The sequence below is a fragment of the Salmo salar genome, chromosome 06 (genome assembly GCF_965601325.2).
Source record: "Salmo salar chromosome 06, fSalSal1, whole genome shotgun sequence".
Taxonomy (NCBI): Eukaryota; Metazoa; Chordata; class Actinopteri; order Salmoniformes; family Salmonidae; genus Salmo; species Salmo salar.
This window is the reverse complement of record NC_138296.1, coordinates 43,357,425-43,376,569: the sequence shown is the minus strand read 5'-3', so window position 1 is coordinate 43,376,569 and position 19,145 is coordinate 43,357,425. Positions and strand designations below refer to the sequence as shown.

The following is a 19,145-nucleotide window of genomic DNA, read 5'->3' as shown; positions in this document are numbered from 1 at the left end:
GTTCCGTTTGCTTCCCTTACGAAAAATAAAACTGCACTGACATTATCCTTATAACGTTGCTCGCAATAATCACGTTTCTTTATTTGCGTGGCATCTGATTTGTTGCAGAATACAAACTGCTCCATTTGGGTTTTCTATACATCTTCCAAATTGTATCGAAATTATTTTTGCTATTTTCAAATGTATTTAAAAATAAACTTCAGTTATAACTCATTCATACATGAAGATCTAGCTGTAATTATATAATATGAGGCATACTGCATGCATGATTTCATTGCAACGGCTGTATAGTGTGATGTCTGATGGTGATAGTAAAGTGTTAATACAGGATATTTTATAGATTTCCTCAATATAGGTTATTGAAATGTCATTCACATACTTTGGTACGCAACCTGTCTGTCCACAGCTAAATCCACAATAAACGACATAGTGCTGTTGCTTCTGATTGGTGAGCCAGTTGACTACGATTTTGTTTAGCTAGGCTTAGGGCAACGCCATATTGTCAATACCACTTGATCATTTTCTGCAATAATGTCAAAGTATGTGTCCGTTTTTTGTGTGCTACTTTACAAATAATTGATATGAATATGTTCTAGTCATAGTTGGTAAAGATATCGATAGCGTCGTGTAGTTGTTTTGCTAGCTAACGTTAGCTACAGTGCACTGTTATTAGTATTCAGTTAGCATATATAGCTAACTAGTCAAAACAGCTCGTTTTTTGGCTAGTTAGCTAACAACATACTTAGCCAGGTGAAACGACTGCGTCTAGATACGGGAATGTTAGCGTATATTTGTTAACTGACAAGCTCGTTCGGGCAGGGACTTTTGACAGTTACTGTAGCTTTGTTTGAGAGTGACAAGGTAACAAATCTGCTATCGTCTTCTAGTCGGCTAAAAGCGGGTTCGGTTGTTCTGACGTGGAAGTGAGAGACACGATCTGGGACACGACACTTACTTTAGTTGCTCCATATTTATACCGAGGTGTTATTTTACAGGGTTATTTAATCAACATTTGAGGCGAGAGATGGCGCACACGGAAGGACTGGAAAATGCCATGGGAGAGTGTTCAGGACAACAGGGGTCGACTCTTGGCCTGAGAAGTCGACCATGCTCCAGCGAAAGAGATGGCCAGGTCCGCGTTGTTAAAGCCTCGCTTCAGGAGAGACTCGGACCTTACGAGCCGGTGTTGACCTACCTACAGTCCGTTCTGGTGTGGGAAAAGCCGTTTCAGAGTGTGCTACTGTACACAGTGGTCAACGTTGTGTTCTGGTAAGTTTTTGAGAAATTATAAATGGTATAGCAGTGATGACAAGAATATTTGTACAATGTATAATTCATGACATACATAAATCATATCCAAGTACAGTAATCATATCTACTGTACCATCAGAAGCTTTTGCACAACGAAAACGTCTCCCATCAATTTAAGATAAGACAGATGGCTCACCAGAGCTGCTATTAATAGAACACCAAAGCACCATTGTGCTTCTGTTGGCTGCATTAGAAACACTATCAACTCTGGGGGTTGACTTGCTGACATTGAGAGGTTGTTGTCCTGACACCACACTGCCAGTTCTCTGACCTGCTCCCTATAGGCGGTCTCATTGTCGTCGGTGATCAGGCCTACCACCGTCGTGTCGTCAGCAAATGTAATGATGGTGTTGGAGTCGTGTGCGGCCACACAGTAATGGGTAAACAGGGGGTGACTAAGCACGCACCCCTGAGGGGCCCCCGTGTTGAGGTTCAGCGTGGCGGATGTGTTGTTGCCTACCACCTGGGGGCGTCCCGTCAGGAGGGAGGTGTTCAGTCCCAGGGTCCTTAGCTTAGTGATGCGCTTGGAGGGCGCTGGCGTTGAACACGGAGCTGTAGTCAATGAGCAGCATGCTCACATAGGTGTTCCTTTTGTCCAAGTGGGAAAGGGCAGTGTGGAGTGCAATAGAGATTGTGTAATCTGTGGATCTGTTTGGGTGGTATGCGAATTGGAGTGGGTCAAGGGTGTCTGGGATGATGGTGTTGATGTGAGCCATGACCAGCCTTTTAAAAGCATTTCATGGCTACAGATGTGAGTGCTACGGGGCGATAGACATTTAGACAGGTTACTTTGGCGTTCTTGGCCACAGGGACTATGGTGGTCTGCATGTAGATATGACAAAATCTTATTTACAATGTGAAAGAGTATATTTGCCTCTTGGTGAGCTCGAAGTGAATGCAGTTCTCAACCTTTGTTGTCCTCATTTGAACTAATGTCTAGATTGTCTGCTGTCAGAGTCTGACAACATTTTACTCAGGAGGTGACAAACACAGGAAACGTCTGTATTCAAAGTAGAGTTCAAAGTCACATGTACACACAAACTATCACCACAATATTTGTGGTGTCGGCCTTTTCCGTCACATTCAGTCATCAACCCACCTTTGTCAGTAACTGAGGCACCACGCATCTGAGTCTGTGCATAACTGCCACTTGCACGAGAGTCCACAGGGTATGTTTGTGACATCTTAAACAAAAGGAAACGTCAGCTGTTCTGAAGCTGACCTTAGTGTTCTGTTCCAGGTTCTTTGCCCTGACCTCGCTGCGCCTGCTCTTCCTGCTGTCCTCTGGTCTGCTTGTATTCATCTGCGTTGACAGCTGGAGGAACAAGATCTGGCCTGAGATCAGAGGTGAGGAGGATATAGTATGTTATTTCCGGCTATTCTGCCTTATTCTGCACCCAACGCCTCATGCCCCACTGTGTCTTGGTCTGTCCCCGCTGAGTACCTCTGCCCAACTGTTAATTACACCTGACTTGGTTCTTAGATCCTGTCCCTTATTCCCCAGTGTCATACTACCCTTGGTGTGAATACCCTACTGGCCCTGGTCTGTACTATTCATTAGACCTTGTATAATGAGTGATATCCTTTGTCATGCCTGTCCTCATTTAAACTCATGTGGTGTAGAGTGTCCAAGTGTAGTGCATGTAGTGATGTGGATTGTTGCTAAATGCGGGTGTTAAGCGCATTTTCTGTCTCTTCCCACAGTTAAAAAACCTGATGAGTCTGAAAATGAAAGGTAGGCCTACGTCTTAAAAACATATCATTTGTATCCTATCGTCACACTCTGGTTGGGCAGTGGTCACAGAGAGATGATGTCACTGTTGTTGTTGTACTCCTATCTTGCAGCTGGGGCCTGGTGCAGCCAGGGTTGCTCAGTGTCCCAGAGCTGTGTCACCACATTGCTGAGGTCTGGGTCTCTGGGCTGGCCTTCACATCCAGCCTGGTGCAGTTCAAACGCCACAACCCTGGCAAGGTGAGGCCTTGGCACTCCCCTTGTACTAGTATGAAGGGTCTCCTATATTAACCCTAATACAATATCTTGTCTACTCTCAGCCTACTGTGAACATACATCTAAATCAGTAACTTGTCCAGTTGAACTCTGTTTGTTGTCTCTATAGTTCTGCCTCCTGACCTGTGCCCTCTTGACCTGTCTGGTCATGGTTGGACGGTACATTCCTGGACTGGTGCTCTCTTACTCTGCGGGTGAGTACAGTGAGAGACGACCCACCTACCCCACCCTTCTGTTTCCCAAACACCATCCCCATTCAGAGCTCCCTAGTGGTGGAAAGCTGGCTGCCCTTGTTAAAAATGCATGGCTGGTGAAACCAGATCTGTGTCCCCGCCACCAGGGTTCTGTATGTGAGGTGATTACCGCCTGGCTGGGCTGAGGCAGGCAGGGAGGGAATCAGGAAGAGGGGGAAGCAGGAATGGAGGGACTCAGGGGGAGGTGGGAAGGCAGGGAGAGAGATGCAGGAAGGAGGTCAGGCTGAGACATGCTAATCCCCCACACCTCTAACCAATGTAGAGAGCCAAGATCAGGGAGGCCTTGCCAGGGCCCTCTGACGTACTTAACAATCTCGTGGCTGCTTGAGCTCCCACTCTTTGTTTCGTTCTCTGTTGAATGGCGAGAGGGGGGCTCAAGGGCTCAAGCCCATGGGTGTGTCTGGGCTGAGGAGAGCAGCTCGGAGGTTGGGGATTGGGTGAGGAAGAGCCTAATAGCACAGATGAATGCGGCCATGGTTCTTTTCTGTCTTATGTTTGTTTGTTTGTTTATGCCGAGTGATGTTTCCACTAACATTAAGCCATTCTCTCTTGTCCCAGTGCTGGTTGTTCTGCTGTGCCCCCTGGCAGCGTACCACCGCGGGTGGCAGCGTGTGTGCGTGAAGCTGGAGCCAGCCCTGCAGTGGCTGGACTTCAGCGTTTGCGGGTATATGATGTCAAAGCCCATCGACAACCAGTGTGAGTACAGCGTGTGTTGCCTGTTCGTTTGTGTCTGATAGTTGCATTGGCATTGCTACAGTTTGCATGGTCAAACCTAAACCAGTGCATCTCCTTCTACCTTGACTGGATCGAGAGAGTAGTTCAGTCATTGTAACCTGTGGTCTGCGTTTGCTCTGCAGTCCTCCGCAAGCCAATTCGGGGTGCAGCATCCGGTGATGCCAGTGACAGTGAGGAGGAGCTTGCTGCATTCTGCCCGACGGTAATTCACCTGATGTATTTCACGTGCAGTCCAAAAGCATAGTCAGGTTGTTATCTGACTGTTATGGTTATTGAAATGGGCCTACTTGTTTCCTGTGTTGGTTTTTACTCAGTTAGATGGCCAGGAGTGGCATATGTAGCTTAACCCTGCAGCTGGTCTCAGATTTACAATAACCTGACCCCTTTAGAGATAAAAATAGCAGGCCCTCCCAGTCATATCAGGTCACATCATCTGTGACATATGGACTACATTCAAGAGGAAACATAGTATATTATGAATGACTAACACAGTTCAATGTCTTTCCTCTCTTTCAGTTTGACGATGCTATAGGGGCCAAAGAACTTGAGATGACTGACTCTGAGCACTCTGACGCTGAGGTCTCGTACACAGACAATGGGACCTTTAATCTGTCCCGTGGCCAGACTCCTCTCACAGAGGGCTCAGAAGGTACAGTACGCACCCACCCGCTGAGTCTGCACCTCCAGGCACACATGCTCTGGAGTCACGAGAATTAGAGCCAGATCCAATGTAGCTAATAGGGATGTGCATCTTTCCCTTTGAAGACGATTGAATACGTATCTAGATACATGGGCTACGATACAGGAACGACACGTTTTTAGTTTGACACTTCGTTTTTGATTAGATTGATGCAGTTCGATGCAAACACATACATTTTCCATTCTAATTTCAAATCAGCTGCTGATGGAGATCATGAGCTGGGCCTCTCTGGGCTGGATCTGTCTGAGCTGGTGTGTGTGTACAGTGCATTCAGAAAGTATTTTTTTTACATTTATGAAAATAAAAACGGAAATGTCACAGTTACATAAGTATTTAGACCCTTTACTCAGTACTTTGTTGAAGCACCTTTGGCAGTGATTACAGCCTCAAGTTTTCTTGGGTATGACGCTACAAGCTTGGCACACCTGTATTTGGGGAGTTTCTCCCATTCTTCTCTGCAGATCCTCTCAAGCTCTGTCAGGTTGGATGTGGAGCGTCGCTGTAAAGCTATTATCATGGTTACTCTAGAGTTGTTTGATCAGGTTCAAGTCCGGGCTCTGGCTGGGTCCCTCAAGGACATTCGGAGACTTGTCCCGAAGCCACTCCTGTGTTGTCTTGGCTGTGTGCTCAGCGTTGTTGTCCTGTTGAAAGGTGAACCTTCGCCCCAGTCTGAGGTCCTGAGCGCTGTGGTGCAGGTTTTTAATCAAGGTTCTCTCTGTACTTTGCTCTGTTCATCTTTCCCTCCATCCTGACTCGTCTCCCAGTCCCTGCCGCTGAAGAACATCCCACAGCATGATGCTGCCTTAACCATGCTTCACCGTAGGGATGGTGCCAGGTTTCCTTCCGACGTGATGTTTGGTATTCAGACCAAAGACTTTCATCAGACCAGATAATCTTGATTCACATGGTCCGAGAGTCCTTTAGGTGCCTTTTGGCAAACTCCAAGCGGGCTGTCATGTGCCTTTTACTAAGGAGTGGCTTCCATAAAGGCCTGATTGGTCACCTCCCCGACCAAGGCCCTTCTCCCCAGATTGCTCAGTTTAGCCGGGCGGCCAGCTCTAGGAAGAGTCTTGATGGTTCCAAACTTCTTCCATTTAAGAACGATGGAGGCCACTGTTCTTGGGGACCTTCAATGCTGCAGAAATGTTTTGGTACCTGTCCCCAGATCTATGCCTCAACACAATCCTGTTTCGGAGCTCTACGGACAGTTCCTTTGACCTCATGGCTTGGTTTTTGCTCTGGTATGCACTGTCAACGGTGAGACCTTGTATAGATAGGCGTGTGCCTTTCAAAATCATGAGCCCCACCAGCTTTGTGTGCCTGTTTTGCATGTTATTTTGGCATTAATACGTGTCACATATCAGTTTGCAAACAATTGTTGAGTTAATAAAGCTGCATACAAACATGGTATCTTTTTGGCTTTCTTGAGTAAGGCAGCTCCAAAATGCAGGTGTTTCAGGCTAGCTTAGTGCTTTCTGTGGTGGTGTGGCAGCCAGCGAAAATACGGAGGGTAGGGGTTGGTAATGTGATTGGCTCAGTTTTCTATCACTCATGGGGACCCTACGTCACCGCAAAAATCTACAGGTAGAGCTCGAACATTCAAGACCCTTGGGTGCTGCCATAGTTACTTTAGAAATGCCCATCCAAGAAGGCTCAAGGTCATTGGCCACAGATAAAATCACGTTATATCTACAGTAGCTTTGATTGGACTGATTATGTCGACATCATACTTTCAAAATCTTAGCTAGGAAGCTAGCAGTCATCAGCATGAGTCAAGTCGACCATCTACTGGCAAATCCTTTTCAATCCTTGTCATATGAAGAGAAATTATAGATAAAACATATCGGTGTTCCTCCACTCAACAATGAGTGGTTTGGAAGGAATCAGTGGCTAACTTCAAGAATTGCAAAGCAATCACTAGCCTGGTCGTCAGTGGAGTGGGTATGTGGTCCAAGTCTGGATATAAGGGTTTCTTTTCCAAGCTTAAAAGGATAAACATTCAACATTGGCTGTGCTGTCAATCCAGCATGACTTTGGCTGTGCTCAAAACAACTGGAAACTCTGAACTGGGAAATCTCAGACTTCAGTGAGTTCAAGACAACTGGGAACTGGGGGGGGCAGGGAGATATGTATACTGTAGCTAAGAAAAGTAATATTAAGTGTATATTGTGTAAGCTGTTAGTAGCCGTTAGTAGCACATGTGCCTCGTCCTAATAATTTGGTCCCTTTTCCCCCTCAATTTCACCTACTGTTCTGACTTGGTGGTGCACATGTAGCCTATAGCCTGTTTTAGAGAAATGTAATCATCGAATATTGTAAGAGCTTTAATTGTCTACTTATATACCCCCTTATCCTATGGTTCTGACTTGGTGTACAGGGAGAATACTGTAAAAACAGCCCATGTTCTGAATTCTGTCGCTGTACATTTCAGAAGTGCAGAACAAATAGTTATTGACTATGTCCGTCCTAGCTCGCTCACTAATGTCTTAATCAAAATTGCGGATGGCCTCTTATCCGCTCGTCGTCCTCTTATGCCATAGTTTGTACCTCTCCATTGTCAGTAGAAACCACATTTGTTTAAGCAAGTCAGCCATATCAGCTATGTTTTTTTAAAAGGCAGTAAATGAGGCTGAATGAACTGTTTCACTGCCAGACAAGGCCCTGCTGGTAGCCAGGTGTGGCAGTGGTAAGGTGTTGAGACTCTGAGACAAATTAGCTATGACATAGCCAATGAACACAACTTTGGATTTCAACCCCATCTCAAAATTGAATGGTTTGGACCATTTGGAAGTTTAGTGAGCTTTATTCTGGTAAAAAAAATTTGACAGTGCATATAAAACACAATTTTCAACCGTGCATAGATAACAATAACATAGCAAATTACATAGGTTGTCACTCAACTAATGATTCCTAATATCGCGCAAGCCATTTTAGCTTTTGAATGCTGAATACTGCGCAGACGTGCAAGATCACGAACAGACTGCTGTCCTTCCGCAGGTCAGCGCAGGAAGCTGGGCACAGCTCGCGAAGCAGTCGTATGTTAAACATTTGAATCGGGAACCGATGCGTATCTGTGAATTGTAGCTAACATTAGAGCCTGTATGATAGGCTCTGTGTTTTCTGTACTGTGGCATGACTGCCTACTCTGGTAAGACATGTTGTGCAGGGTGATTGTCTGTGCTTTAAATTACAAATGACATTCCAACATCTTGAACCCCTTCCTCTCCATTCATCCTCAGATTTTGATAGACACAGCGACAATGAGGAGTCGTTTGCACGAGACCTCAATGACTTCCCCTCCATCAACCCAGATGCCACCCTGATGGACGATGACGACGACTCATGCATCGGGCTGCCCAGCCTGGGTCTTCGGTCTGGGCGGACTGGCCCCCGAACCACGGCCGAGTTGCTGGATGTGGAATCCCACCTGGACTCTGACCAGGACGACCTGGATGAGGAGCTCTCCTTCGGCGGCCTCCCCCCCGCTTCTGACTTCCTCGGAGGTGACCTGGCTGGAATCATCGCTAGCAACATGATTCAGGCGGCACTGGCTGGGGCCATGCAGCCTCGTCCCCCTGCCGCCCGCAGAGAAAGGGTGGGGCCCACCAGAGCAGGGGCCCATAGGGGCTACCGCAAGCAGTCTAGCTCGGAGCTGGACACGGACTTGGACGGAGAGGACTTTGAGATGCTGGACCAGTCGGAGCTGAACCAGATGGATTCCTTTGGGGGTGCAGGAGGACGGGGAGGAGGGCAGGGTGGGGGACAGGGGTCCAGCTTCCTCTCCAACCTACTGGGGAAACCACAGTGAGGCACCTCTACCTGTGCATAACAATCAACTAAGTCTTTGTGTGTGATTGAGTGATTGGAATGTTTATGGCTTTTTTGACTGCGTGTATGTGTGAGTCATTTAAATCGTAGGATCCAGCAGCCAGGCTCCTGATTGGCCTCAGTTGACATCACTGTGAAGTACTTCTGATTTCTATATTTTTCTATCTCACTTTTCAATTTCTTCCTTTAGTCTGTAGCTTGTATGTGTAAGCCACCATCATCATTTTTGAAACTGCATTACGGAACCACTTCTCTGTACTGTCATCCAGTATGCCCCAGTGAGTAATACGTTGTTTTTTTTTTTAAGTCAACCACTAGGTAGTATACACACTTCCTAAAATGCTAAACACACAGGGCTATTTAATATGGGACCAACTTTGACATTCCTATTGATTAGTGAAGTTTTACAACTACAATGACCTTGTTTTGAATAGTTTTAGCAATATCTGACTGGTACTCTCTTTTAGTAAAAACCACTGCTTTCATTTTAAGACACTCGTTCTCTATTAGAAACTAAGTCAATATTAATGGTGATATTTTTTTTTCATCATTCTTGATTTGAGACATGAATTTGTTTTGAGTCTGAAATCATTGTTTTAAAGAAAGGGGATTGGCATTTTAGTTAAGTGTTTTATTGTCTCCCCCCCAGAATGTTTCTTCCCACACCATTGGTCCTATTTCGTTTGCTGTACTTATGGGTAGATCCGTGAACGTAGGGTTGCCTCCTGTGTTCTCCATGTGTCTTGAATGAGCAGTCATGGGCTATTTAGATATTTTTGTCTTTATCATCACAATAAGTAACTTATCAAGTTAACTTGCTCCTTCTATCCCTTCTCCTGTGGCATTCCCTGTCACCATCTTCACTCATTTTTGCCGATCCTTCTCAGAGGAGAATCTATAGAATAGACATGCATATGTAAGAAGTACAGAATAATATAAGCCTTTAGTTTAACCTCTAAACTCATGCATGAACCACATTTTGTAAACATCTTAAGAAAATCATCAGGAAAACATGTTTACATTGATGGGCGAACAAAATGCTGGTATACAAAACTCAACCTGATTAGCCTTTTTAAAGTGTGAATATGTAAAGGAAAATATGAAATATGCTTGTCTTTTAAAAACTAGGGTGTAAATGTTAGCCTATTATTTTTTGTGTGTGCAGGTCAGCATGATTAACCTGCGATGGACAAACAAGATCCTGCTGCTTTTGTCTTTTCATGGAAACAATCTAATAAATAGGAGTGATTCTTCTTGGTCATTGAAACTCAAATGACCCGCAGATGGGTTTTGCTGACGTAGTTGGATCAAACAATCAGAAAGAGACAATGCTGGTTTATATATCAGACACATTGCCCAATAATGCTATTTGTGTTGTATAGAAAATCATGACTGTGGGAGATTTCATACAATAGAACTCTCAGATCCCCTTGTTCATGGAAATGGCCCAGAAAACAGAATCGGTCTGATCTGAAAAGGTTTGGGATTTGAATTAAAAAGAGTGAATGTACATGACTTGTTTTGGACCACTTTAGTTTAAATAGGGGTTGTTGCAGTATCGCTTCATGAAGACTGCCAGGCAATTCTTCATTCTTAGTATTATGTTCTATAAATGTGTTCAGTACAGTGTTTTTTTTTTCTCTCTGACATTGGTTTTGATGTGCACATCTTATTAAATATGAAGTCTGGATTAAATGTTTATCTTGTTATTTATAAACAATGCAATTTTCCACAGATCCAAAGTCACCATTTTGACCTCCTTTTGGTCCACCAGCCAGTGTTGCTGGTAGATAACATGTTTTGATATGACGTATGTAAAGCCTGGACACCCACAATGTATCACGGCGCGCGAAACTTAAGATAGGTAAATAATTATTGCACCGCTAGCTAGCATAAAGTTAGTTAGCGATAGCTTATAGCTCACGGAATAAAGAAAATGAGCAAAAAAGACAACGGAGGTATGAGTTGTAATCTTTTTTTTATTTTACCTGGTTGCTACATTGATTGCGTCTAGTATGTTGCCAAACATGACAGACGTTTTTCTAACCGATTTAGCTAACGTTAACCAAGTTAGAAGCAGTACAGCAAGCTAGCACACTGACACTCACCTGCACTGTTAAATCCACACACCAGCTTGAAGTTATACAGGTCACTGTTTTGTGTTGTCAGGTTTAACAGTCATATTTGCTTACCTGAACGAGAAGAACCGTCCTTACAGTGCCCAAGATGTCTTTAACAATTTACAGAAGCAGCACGGCCTGGGAAAGACGGTGAGAAAGGCTAAACTGTTCTGAGCCAGTGACATGATTTTCAGCATACATAAACTAAAATGTATATTTGATGACTCATTCATATCCTGGTAGGCTGTGGTTAAAGCCATGGAACAGTTGGCACTGGAAGGGAAGATCAAAGAGAAAACCTATGGGAAGCAAAAGATCTACTTCGCTGATCAGGTGATCCAGGCTGAGTATCAGAGCAGCACGTCAGTGCGTACTATACATGTTGATGGCAATATGTAGCCACTGCTGATCTGAATCTTTTCGGTTTTGATGATTCGTTTTTTTTTTCTTCTTCTCTTTGGTGCTATTTTCACAAGTATGGGGGGAATTTGTAAAAAAAACAAAAACTCAACTGTTAACACTTGTAAGCAGACAGTCTTCCATTCAATACCCTTCATTCGTTTTGTTTGGAGACCTCTTTCACCACACAACCATTGATCCAACATATACGTTTACTGTGGAATGAGTACATTGGTTTGATCACCAAAACACAACATAATGATATTTTCTCAATTTTGTTATTTTAACATACCCCAATGGCAGAAAATGTAAGATGTTTCAAAATTGCCCTTTGAATGTAGTATGGTACATTACTGTAAATTACAGTACACTGTTTTCACATTAGGCAATACACTTGCACTACCCATAAAAATTGACTGAACATCAAATGTTCATAATTTTCTATCCAAGCCTGACATGCAGTACCAGTCAAAAGTTTGGACACACCTACTCATTCAAGGGTTTTTCTTTATTTTTACTATGTTCTACAAACTATGAAACAACACATGGAATCATGTAGTAACCAACAAATTGTTAAACAAATCAACATATTTTATATTTGAGATTCTTCAAAGTAGCTACAATTTGCCTTGACGACAGCTTTGCACACTCTTGGCATTCTCTCAACCAGCTTCATGAGGAATGCTTTTCCAACAGTCTTGAAGGAGTTCCCACATGCTGAGCACTTGTTGGCTGCTTTTTCTTCACTCTGCGGTCCAGCTCATCCCAAACCACCTCAATTGGGTTGAGGTCGGGTGATTGTGGAGGCCAGGTCATCTGATGCAGCACTCCATCAAACTCTTTCTTGGTCAAATAGCCCTTACACAGCCTGGAGGTGTGTTGGGTCATTGTCCTTTTGAAAAACAAATGATAGTCCCACTCAGCGCAAACCAGATGGGATGACGTATCGCTGCAGGATGCTGTAGTAGCCATGCTGGTCAAGTGTGCCTTGAATTCTAAATAAATCAGACAGTGTCACCAGCAAAGCACCATCACACCACCTCCTCCATGCTTCATGGTGGGAACCACACATGGGGAGATCATCCATTCACCTACTCTGCGTCTCACAAAGACACAGCGGTTGGAACCAAAGATCTCACATTTGGACTCATCAGAACAAAGGACAGATTTCCACCGGTCTAACGTCAATTTCTTGTGTTTCTTGGCCCAAGCAAGTCTTCTTATTGGTGTCCTTTAGTAGTGGTTTCTTAGCAACAATTCAACCATGAAGGCCTGATACACACAGTCTCCTCTGAACAGTTGATGTTGAGATGTGTCTGTTACTTGGCTTCTGTGACGCATTTATTTGGGCTGAAATCTGAGGTGCAGTTAACTCTAATGAATTTATCCTCTGCAGCAGTGGTAACTCTGGGTCTTCCTTTCCTGTGGCGGTCCTTGTGAGAGCCAGTTTCATCATAGCGCTTTATGGTTTTTGCGACTGCACCAACTTTCAAAGTTCTTAATTTTCCATATTGACTGACCTTCATGTCTTAAAGTAATGATGGACTGTCATTTCTCTTTGCTTATTTTAGCTGTCCTTGCCATAAAATGTACTTGGTCTTTTACCAAATAGGGCTATTTTCTGTATACCACCCCTACATTTACATTTTAGTCATTTAGCAGACGCTCTTATCCAGAGCGACTTACAGTAGTGAATACATTTCATACTTTTATTTTCCCGTACTGGTCCCCCGTGGGAATCGAACCCACAACCCTGGCGTTGCAAACACCATGCTCTACCAACAGAGCCACACGGGACCCTACCTTGTCACAACACCACTGATTGGCTCAAATGCATTAACAAGAAAAGAAATTCCACAAATTAACTTAAAGGCACACCTGTTAATTGAAATGCATTCCAGGTGACTACCTCATGAAGCTGGCTGAGAAAATTCCAAGTGTACAAAGCTGTCAAGGCAAAGGGTGGCTACTTTGAAGAATCTCATACAAAATATATTTTGATTTGTTTAACACTTTTTTTGGTTATTTTATAGTTTTAATGTCTTCACTATTATTCTACAATGTAGAAAATAGTAAAAATTCAGAATAACCCTCGAATGAGTAGGTCTGTCCAAACTTTTGACTGGTACTGTAGGTCTGGATTTAAATCATTGCATGCCTCATCCATGGCCTGAATGAGGGTGGTACTCATGGGGATGGCAAGCATACATCTTTCACCTGTATTGTACTTATGTATTGTAGTGGTCCTGTACATGGCTCAGTTCATAAGTGTGGCACTAACAACAGCAGAGTTGTGGATTCGATTCCCACTGGGGACACATACCAAAATGTGTGGACTTTTGTCACTTTGGATAAGTGTCTATGTAAATGTATATATTATGGCTATTACAGTTCTGTATTGGCCAATACAAAGTGACTGATTTGTGTTATAGTCAATTGAAAATGTGTTAACTGCCTTTTTGATGATCTGTTTTGAACTTAGAGTTGTGAAAATTTACCACATAGTAATAAAAAAAACTAACCGGTAAAAGTAACTACCATAATGTCCTTGACTGCCTCCAGGCCCAGTTTGCAGAGGTGAGTGAGGCAGATCTGAAGGCCATCGACAGTCGCACCTCTGACCTCAGCACACAGGTGCAGGCTATCTCTCAGGGCTGCAGACAGCTGGACGCAGGTAGGGCTCCCCTCTTTGCCCCTATCAGCACTCTTCCCACACACTGGACTATCCAACATACTCTTATCTCCGATTGCAGAGCTGAAGGAGCTCAACAGCTCCCTGACCACAGAGGAAATCATATCAGAGATCCAGGAGCTGAAAGAAGGGTGTTCAGGTTACAGGGAGCGCCTGGAGAAGATCAAGTCAGCGACCAATCATGTCACACCAGAGCAGAAGGAGATGGTATGGGTCACAATCAGACCTGGGTTCAAATACAAAACACGTTTTTTCCATATACTGGTGCTCATGCGTCTTTCCTTCAGGTTTACAAGGAGAGACATCTCTACGTGAAAGAGTGGAAGAAGAGGAAGAGACTGGTGATTTATTTATTTTAGGGCGCTATTCCAGCTGTATTGCTGAAGTGTTATGGATTTGCATGATAAAATGTAAAGGTCATTTCTGATCAAGCAGACATGCATCGTTTACCGTGAATGCAGTCTCCGCTAAACGCGGGAACATTGCCTTACACGCTGTACTTCCGCAATTTGGATTGAATAGAGCCCTTACTTGATCAAAGCCGTACCAGTATTCGTGTCAGAGCAGGATAAACCAGAACAAATAGTCTGATTCCGTCTCTGCTACTCTCAGGCATCTGACATGATGGGTTCCATTTTGGAGGGATACCCCAAGACCAAGAAGCAATTTCTGGTAAGATGCTCTGGAAAAACATACAGATCTACAGTGACACTGTTCTAACACATCAATTCTATTGTTTTTATTTGGGAAACAAGATATTGTTCATCACCATGACAGAGGCAGACAAATGCCTATCATGTTTACTCTATTTGTCAACCTGAGATGTCAGCATCTTTTTTTGTGTTCTCTGTTTAGGAAGAAGTTGGTGTGGAGACTGATGAGGACTGTAAAGTGACTATGCCAAATACCTGACAATGTTGGAGCATCTTTGTTTACTTTGACTTGAATGTCAATTCCGAGGGAGTATTATGCCATCAAACCTCATTCCAGGAATAACTAATTACTATTTGTAATGTTTTGTAATAAAATACATTGTACAGGTGTATACTTTAAAGTTTATTTTGCAATTAAAAATCATTCATATGAAATACTTTCAAATTCTTGTCCAAATCAGCAAAAAAATATGTAACAGTAGACCTGATTTATTTATACCAGCACAAATACTTGTCGTATAAAATTATCCCTTTCTAAAGTCTGGTGATTACACAGATTAAACATTCACATCTGTTAGGTTTACCAGAAGGTCCTGAAACATTTGGTACAAGTTCTCCTGAGCACATTGTCAAAATAAATCACCAAATTCTTCACATTACATTTTTAACATGCTTGACTGTTTTAAGGCCAGGATTCAATCAGATCTGCGGCAACCTGCATCAGCCGACAAACACATTGCTTTTGTTTAGGTGGTATAACTGTTAGAGCTGTCAGATTGGTAAGCGGCTGCTCTTGCGGTCATTGTCATGAAACCACACCCGTCCTTATATCCCACCCACCTTAGAAGTTCAGAACAAGAATGTGTAGGCTATATAGAAATGACAATCATTAAATGGGATTTATCACACATTTCACTGTTATAATTTGTAACACTGCTGCAAGGGCTTTCTACTAATGCGACTTGGTGCATCCAATGGCAATGCCAGCTATAGTTAACGCCAGGAGCTTCTTGTGGATTTGACACCTCTGACGCCGTCATTGTAAATAATAATTTGTTCTTAACTGACTTGCCTAGGTTAATAAAGGTTAAATATATATATTTTTAAATGCAGTTACACCTCCAACACCACCTAAACAAAAGAAATAATTAGCTATGTATTTACCGCTAATCTGATTGAATCCTGGCCAGAGTTTTGGTTCAGAGATTCTGTTTAAAAACCATGTTTAATACAGAACTATTCATGAATCACTATTCTACTGTGCCTTTTTGCCAATAAAGATGATGAAAAGGCAAAAAGCTGCAGTAACACTTACAAATATGCTTGATTCTGTCACAACATAGACACAACAGCAATCATAACATCACAATCAATGATTTAACAATTCTCAAATACCATCACAACTTGTTTGAATTGAATATTTTAACTCACGACTGTTTTGGATTTGATTTGAACCGGTTCAGAACTTTATGCTGGTTTGAACACTGGAACAAAAAAAAGAGGTTTGGAATGGAACAATTAAAAAATAAAATGTGGTTCCAACCCCTGATTTGTGGTGAATGTAAACATTAGGGAACGTTCACAAGCAAGTGGCCATTTGCCTTGTTTAACACAACTCTGTTCTGCAACGAAAACCCCTGATGACTAAAACCACAGAATGCTGAGCTGGATTTGACCTGACTAGACAGGAAACACCCAACCCTGCTGCAGACTCTGGTGGTGAGTTGAGTAAGCGTTAACGATTTAAATACTGCAGGCCAGGAGGGAACATGATAGGCTGATATGTGAGGTCTCTACCAGACCCTGAGAACCCAGGGTACCCGGCTCCATCCCTGAGGGGAGATTCCTGTCCTGAGTTTACGCCTGAACTGCATTAATACGGCTGGCTGTTGAGCTGCCGGAGAACTCCCACCACAAACTCACGCAATGTCTGGGAAGGAAAAGAGGACAACCACGGATTACCTTACACAGCTGTCAACTCAACATAGTCATCAAACCTCAGAGCAAGACAGGGTGGCTGGCATGTCAATTAAAGCCTACAGTGGTGATAGTTTTGACCTGTTGGGGTCAGACGGAAGTCCAAAATAGCATCCTTGAGCAGAAAATACACCAAAATGCCATGACGATCACATATAAAGACCATTACCTTAAATAAAACCATACATGATTTGGTGCGCCATCCATCCACCAGCAGCGAGAATCCCCCAGCAGTACAGTACATTGAGTGCATATTGAGTGTCCTACCTGAGGCTTGCAGTGCTCCTCGATCCAGCTGAAGACGCAGGCGGACAGCTCCTGGAAGCTGGCCACAGACACAGACCTGCTGAAGGACTGGAACAGGGAGTCCATGATGCTCTGAAACACGCTGAACTTGACCTGGTCCGACACCTGCTCCTCCCCCTGCTGAGGGTTGTTCTGGTGGGCCTTCACTATGTGCTCATAGTTCCTACAACACACAGGTTAAACACGTATTATAAACCGGGTAGTTTGGGTACTGGATGCTAATTGGCTGAACCAGAATTCCAGCCGTGTGTATATCAGACAATATACCATGGGTTTGACACAAATACATATTTCTTGCTATATTCATGTTGTTAAAACGGTTTATAATAGCAATAAGGCACCTGGGTGGTTTATGGTATGCAGCCAATACAGTGCTTTCAGAAAGTTATGATACGCCTTGGCTTCAATTTTGTTGTATTACAGCCTGAATTTAAAATAGATTAAATTGAGATTATATATTTATTTTTTTTACAAACAAATAAAAAATGTAAAGCTGAAATGTCTTGAGTCATTAAGTATTCAACCCCTTTGTTATGGCAAGCCAAAATAAGTTCAGGAGTAAAAATGATTAACAACTAATTAGACAGTGCAAATACTGTAGAATCCAGGTGTGCAAAGCTCTTTAGAGACTTACCCAGAAAGACTCACAGCTGTAATAGCTGCCGAAGGTGATTCTAATGTATTGTCTTAGGGGTGTGAATACTTACATAAATTAGACATGCCTGTATTTCATTTTCAATAAATTTACTAAACCCTCCACAAAAATGTTTTCACTTTGTTATTATAGGGTACTGTATGTAGATGGGTGAAAAACTAATATACACACAGTTCTTGTCAAAAGTTGACACACCTACTCCTTCCAGGGTTTTTATTTTTATTATTTTCTACATTGTAGAATAATAGTGAAGACATCAAAACTATGAAATAACACATATGGAATCATGTAGTAACCAAAAGAAGTGTTAAATCAAAATATATTTTATATTTGAGATTCTTCAAAGTAGCCACCCTTTGCCTTGACAGCTTTGCACATGCTTGGATTCTCTCAACCAACTTCATGAGGTAGTCACCTGGAATGCATTTCAATTAAACACCTATGCCTTGCTAAAAGTTCATTTGTGGAATTTATTTTCTTGTTAATGCATTTGAGCCTATCAGTTGTGCTGTGACAAGGTAGGGGTGGTATATAAAAGATAGGGCTATCTGGTAAAAGATTAGCCAATCAATGCTTCAGAGTTCAAGTAACAAACACATCAACTGTTCAGAGGAGACTGCGTGAATCAGGCCTTCATGGTCGAATTGCTGCAAAGAAACCACTGCTAAAGGACACCAATAAGAAGAAGAGACTTGCCTGGGCCAAGAAACACGAGCAATGGACATTATACCGGTGGAAGTCTGTCCTTTGGTCTGATGAGTCCAAATTTGAGATTTTTGGTTTCTGAGACGCAGAGTAGGTAAACAATTGACCTCCGCATGTGTGGTTCCCACCATGAAGCATGGAGGAGGAGATGTGATGGTGCTTTACTGGTGACACTGATTTATTTAGAATTCAAGGCACACTTAAGAAGCATGGCTACCGCAGCATTCTGCAGCAATACGCTATCCCATCTGGTTTGCGCTGAGTGGGACTATCATTTGTTTTTCAACAGGACAATGACCCAACACACCTCCAGGCTGTGTAAGGGCTATTTGACCAAGAAGGAGAGTGTTGGAGTGCTGCACCAGATGACATGGCCTCCAGTCACCCAACCTCAACTCAGTTGAGATGGTTTGGGATGAGTTGGACCGCAGAGATAAGCAAAAGCAGCCAACAAGTACTCAGCATATGGCTACTTTGAAGAATCTAAAATATATTTAGATCTGTTTAACACTTTTTTGGTTACTACATGATCCCATGTGTTCTCATAGTTTTGATGTCTTCACTATTATTCCACAATGTAGAAAGTAGTAAAAAGAAAAATCCTTGAATGAGTAGGTGTGTCCAAACTTAACTGGTACTGTATAATTAATCCATTTTGAATTCAGTTTCTAACACAACAAAATGTGGAATAAGTCAAGGGGTACGAATACTTCCTGAAGACACTGTATACCACTGCTATGGGCTGTATCCAGGCACTGTGCCACACCTCCTCGGGCCTTATTGAAGTAACCTGTTCGACTAC

General features: G+C 43.0%; 3 protein-coding genes across 7 annotated transcripts in view; 2 read left to right on the top strand and 1 right to left on the bottom strand.

The window, feature by feature from the left end:
• The first annotated feature begins 284 nt into the window (after nt 1–284).
• Nucleotides 285–10,531, top strand: LOC106607318 (reticulophagy regulator 3). 2 transcript variants are annotated; one of them, XM_014204162.3, is made up of 10 exons: nt 285–448; nt 996–1,269; nt 2,552–2,658; nt 3,016–3,046; nt 3,157–3,283; nt 3,429–3,513; nt 4,132–4,269; nt 4,431–4,510; nt 4,825–4,957; nt 8,248–10,531. In XM_014204162.3, exons 2-10 carry the CDS (start codon nt 1,025–1,027, stop codon nt 8,814–8,816), a joined length of 1,515 nt encoding a protein of 504 aa, XP_014059637.1. In that variant the 5' UTR covers nt 285–448; nt 996–1,024; the 3' UTR covers nt 8,817–10,531. The 2 variants fall into 2 exon arrangements, with proteins under 2 accessions (XP_014059637.1, XP_014059636.1); XM_014204161.3 differs by having other exon boundaries at nt 383–539.
• A 110-nt stretch (nt 10,532–10,641) lies between these two features.
• LOC106607320 (homologous-pairing protein 2 homolog) lies at nt 10,642–15,090 on the top strand. Of its 2 annotated transcripts, none has more exons than XM_014204166.3 (8): nt 10,642–10,794; nt 11,006–11,106; nt 11,200–11,289; nt 13,918–14,029; nt 14,109–14,254; nt 14,335–14,388; nt 14,660–14,719; nt 14,903–15,090. In XM_014204166.3, the coding sequence occupies exons 1-8, from the start codon at nt 10,773–10,775 to the stop codon at nt 14,957–14,959; spliced, it is 642 nt and encodes a 213-aa protein (XP_014059641.1). In that variant the 5' UTR covers nt 10,642–10,772; the 3' UTR covers nt 14,960–15,090. The 2 variants fall into 2 exon arrangements, with proteins under 2 accessions (XP_014059641.1, XP_045576530.1); XM_045720574.2 differs by having other exon boundaries at nt 11,200–11,322.
• The window catches only part of LOC106607319 (max-like protein X), a 10,570-nt gene continuing 6,515 nt past the window's right edge, over nt 15,091–19,145 (bottom strand). For all 3 annotated transcript variants that reach the window (XM_014204164.3, XM_045720572.2, XM_045720571.2), the window contains exons 8-9: nt 16,945–17,146; nt 15,091–16,630 (exon numbers count right to left, since the gene is read on the bottom strand). In XM_014204164.3, the coding sequence (XP_014059639.2) occupies nt 16,574–16,630; nt 16,945–17,146 (259 nt within the window). In that variant the 3' untranslated portion in view covers nt 15,091–16,573. The remainder of the gene's footprint in view (nt 16,631–16,944; nt 17,147–19,145) is intronic.

Excerpts from the sequence above, each read along its gene's own strand:
- LOC106607318 (XM_014204162.3), top strand. The coding sequence starts at position 1,025 with ATGGCGCACACGGAAGGACTGGAAAATGCCATGGGAGAGTGTTCAGGA. Across the intron at positions 2,659-3,015 it reads GATCTGGCCTGAGATCAGAG|TTAAAAAACCTGATGAGTCT; the intron begins GTGAGGAGGATA and ends CTCTTCCCACAG. Across the intron at positions 3,514-4,131 it reads GGTGCTCTCTTACTCTGCGG|TGCTGGTTGTTCTGCTGTGC; the intron begins GTGAGTACAGTG and ends CTCTTGTCCCAG.
- LOC106607320 (XM_045720574.2), top strand. The coding sequence starts at position 10,773 with ATGAGCAAAAAAGACAACGGAG. Across the intron at positions 10,795-11,005 it reads GAGCAAAAAAGACAACGGAG|GTTTAACAGTCATATTTGCT; the intron begins GTATGAGTTGTA and ends TTGTGTTGTCAG. Across the intron at positions 11,323-13,917 it reads AGTATCAGAGCAGCACGTCA|GCCCAGTTTGCAGAGGTGAG; the intron begins GTGCGTACTATA and ends GACTGCCTCCAG.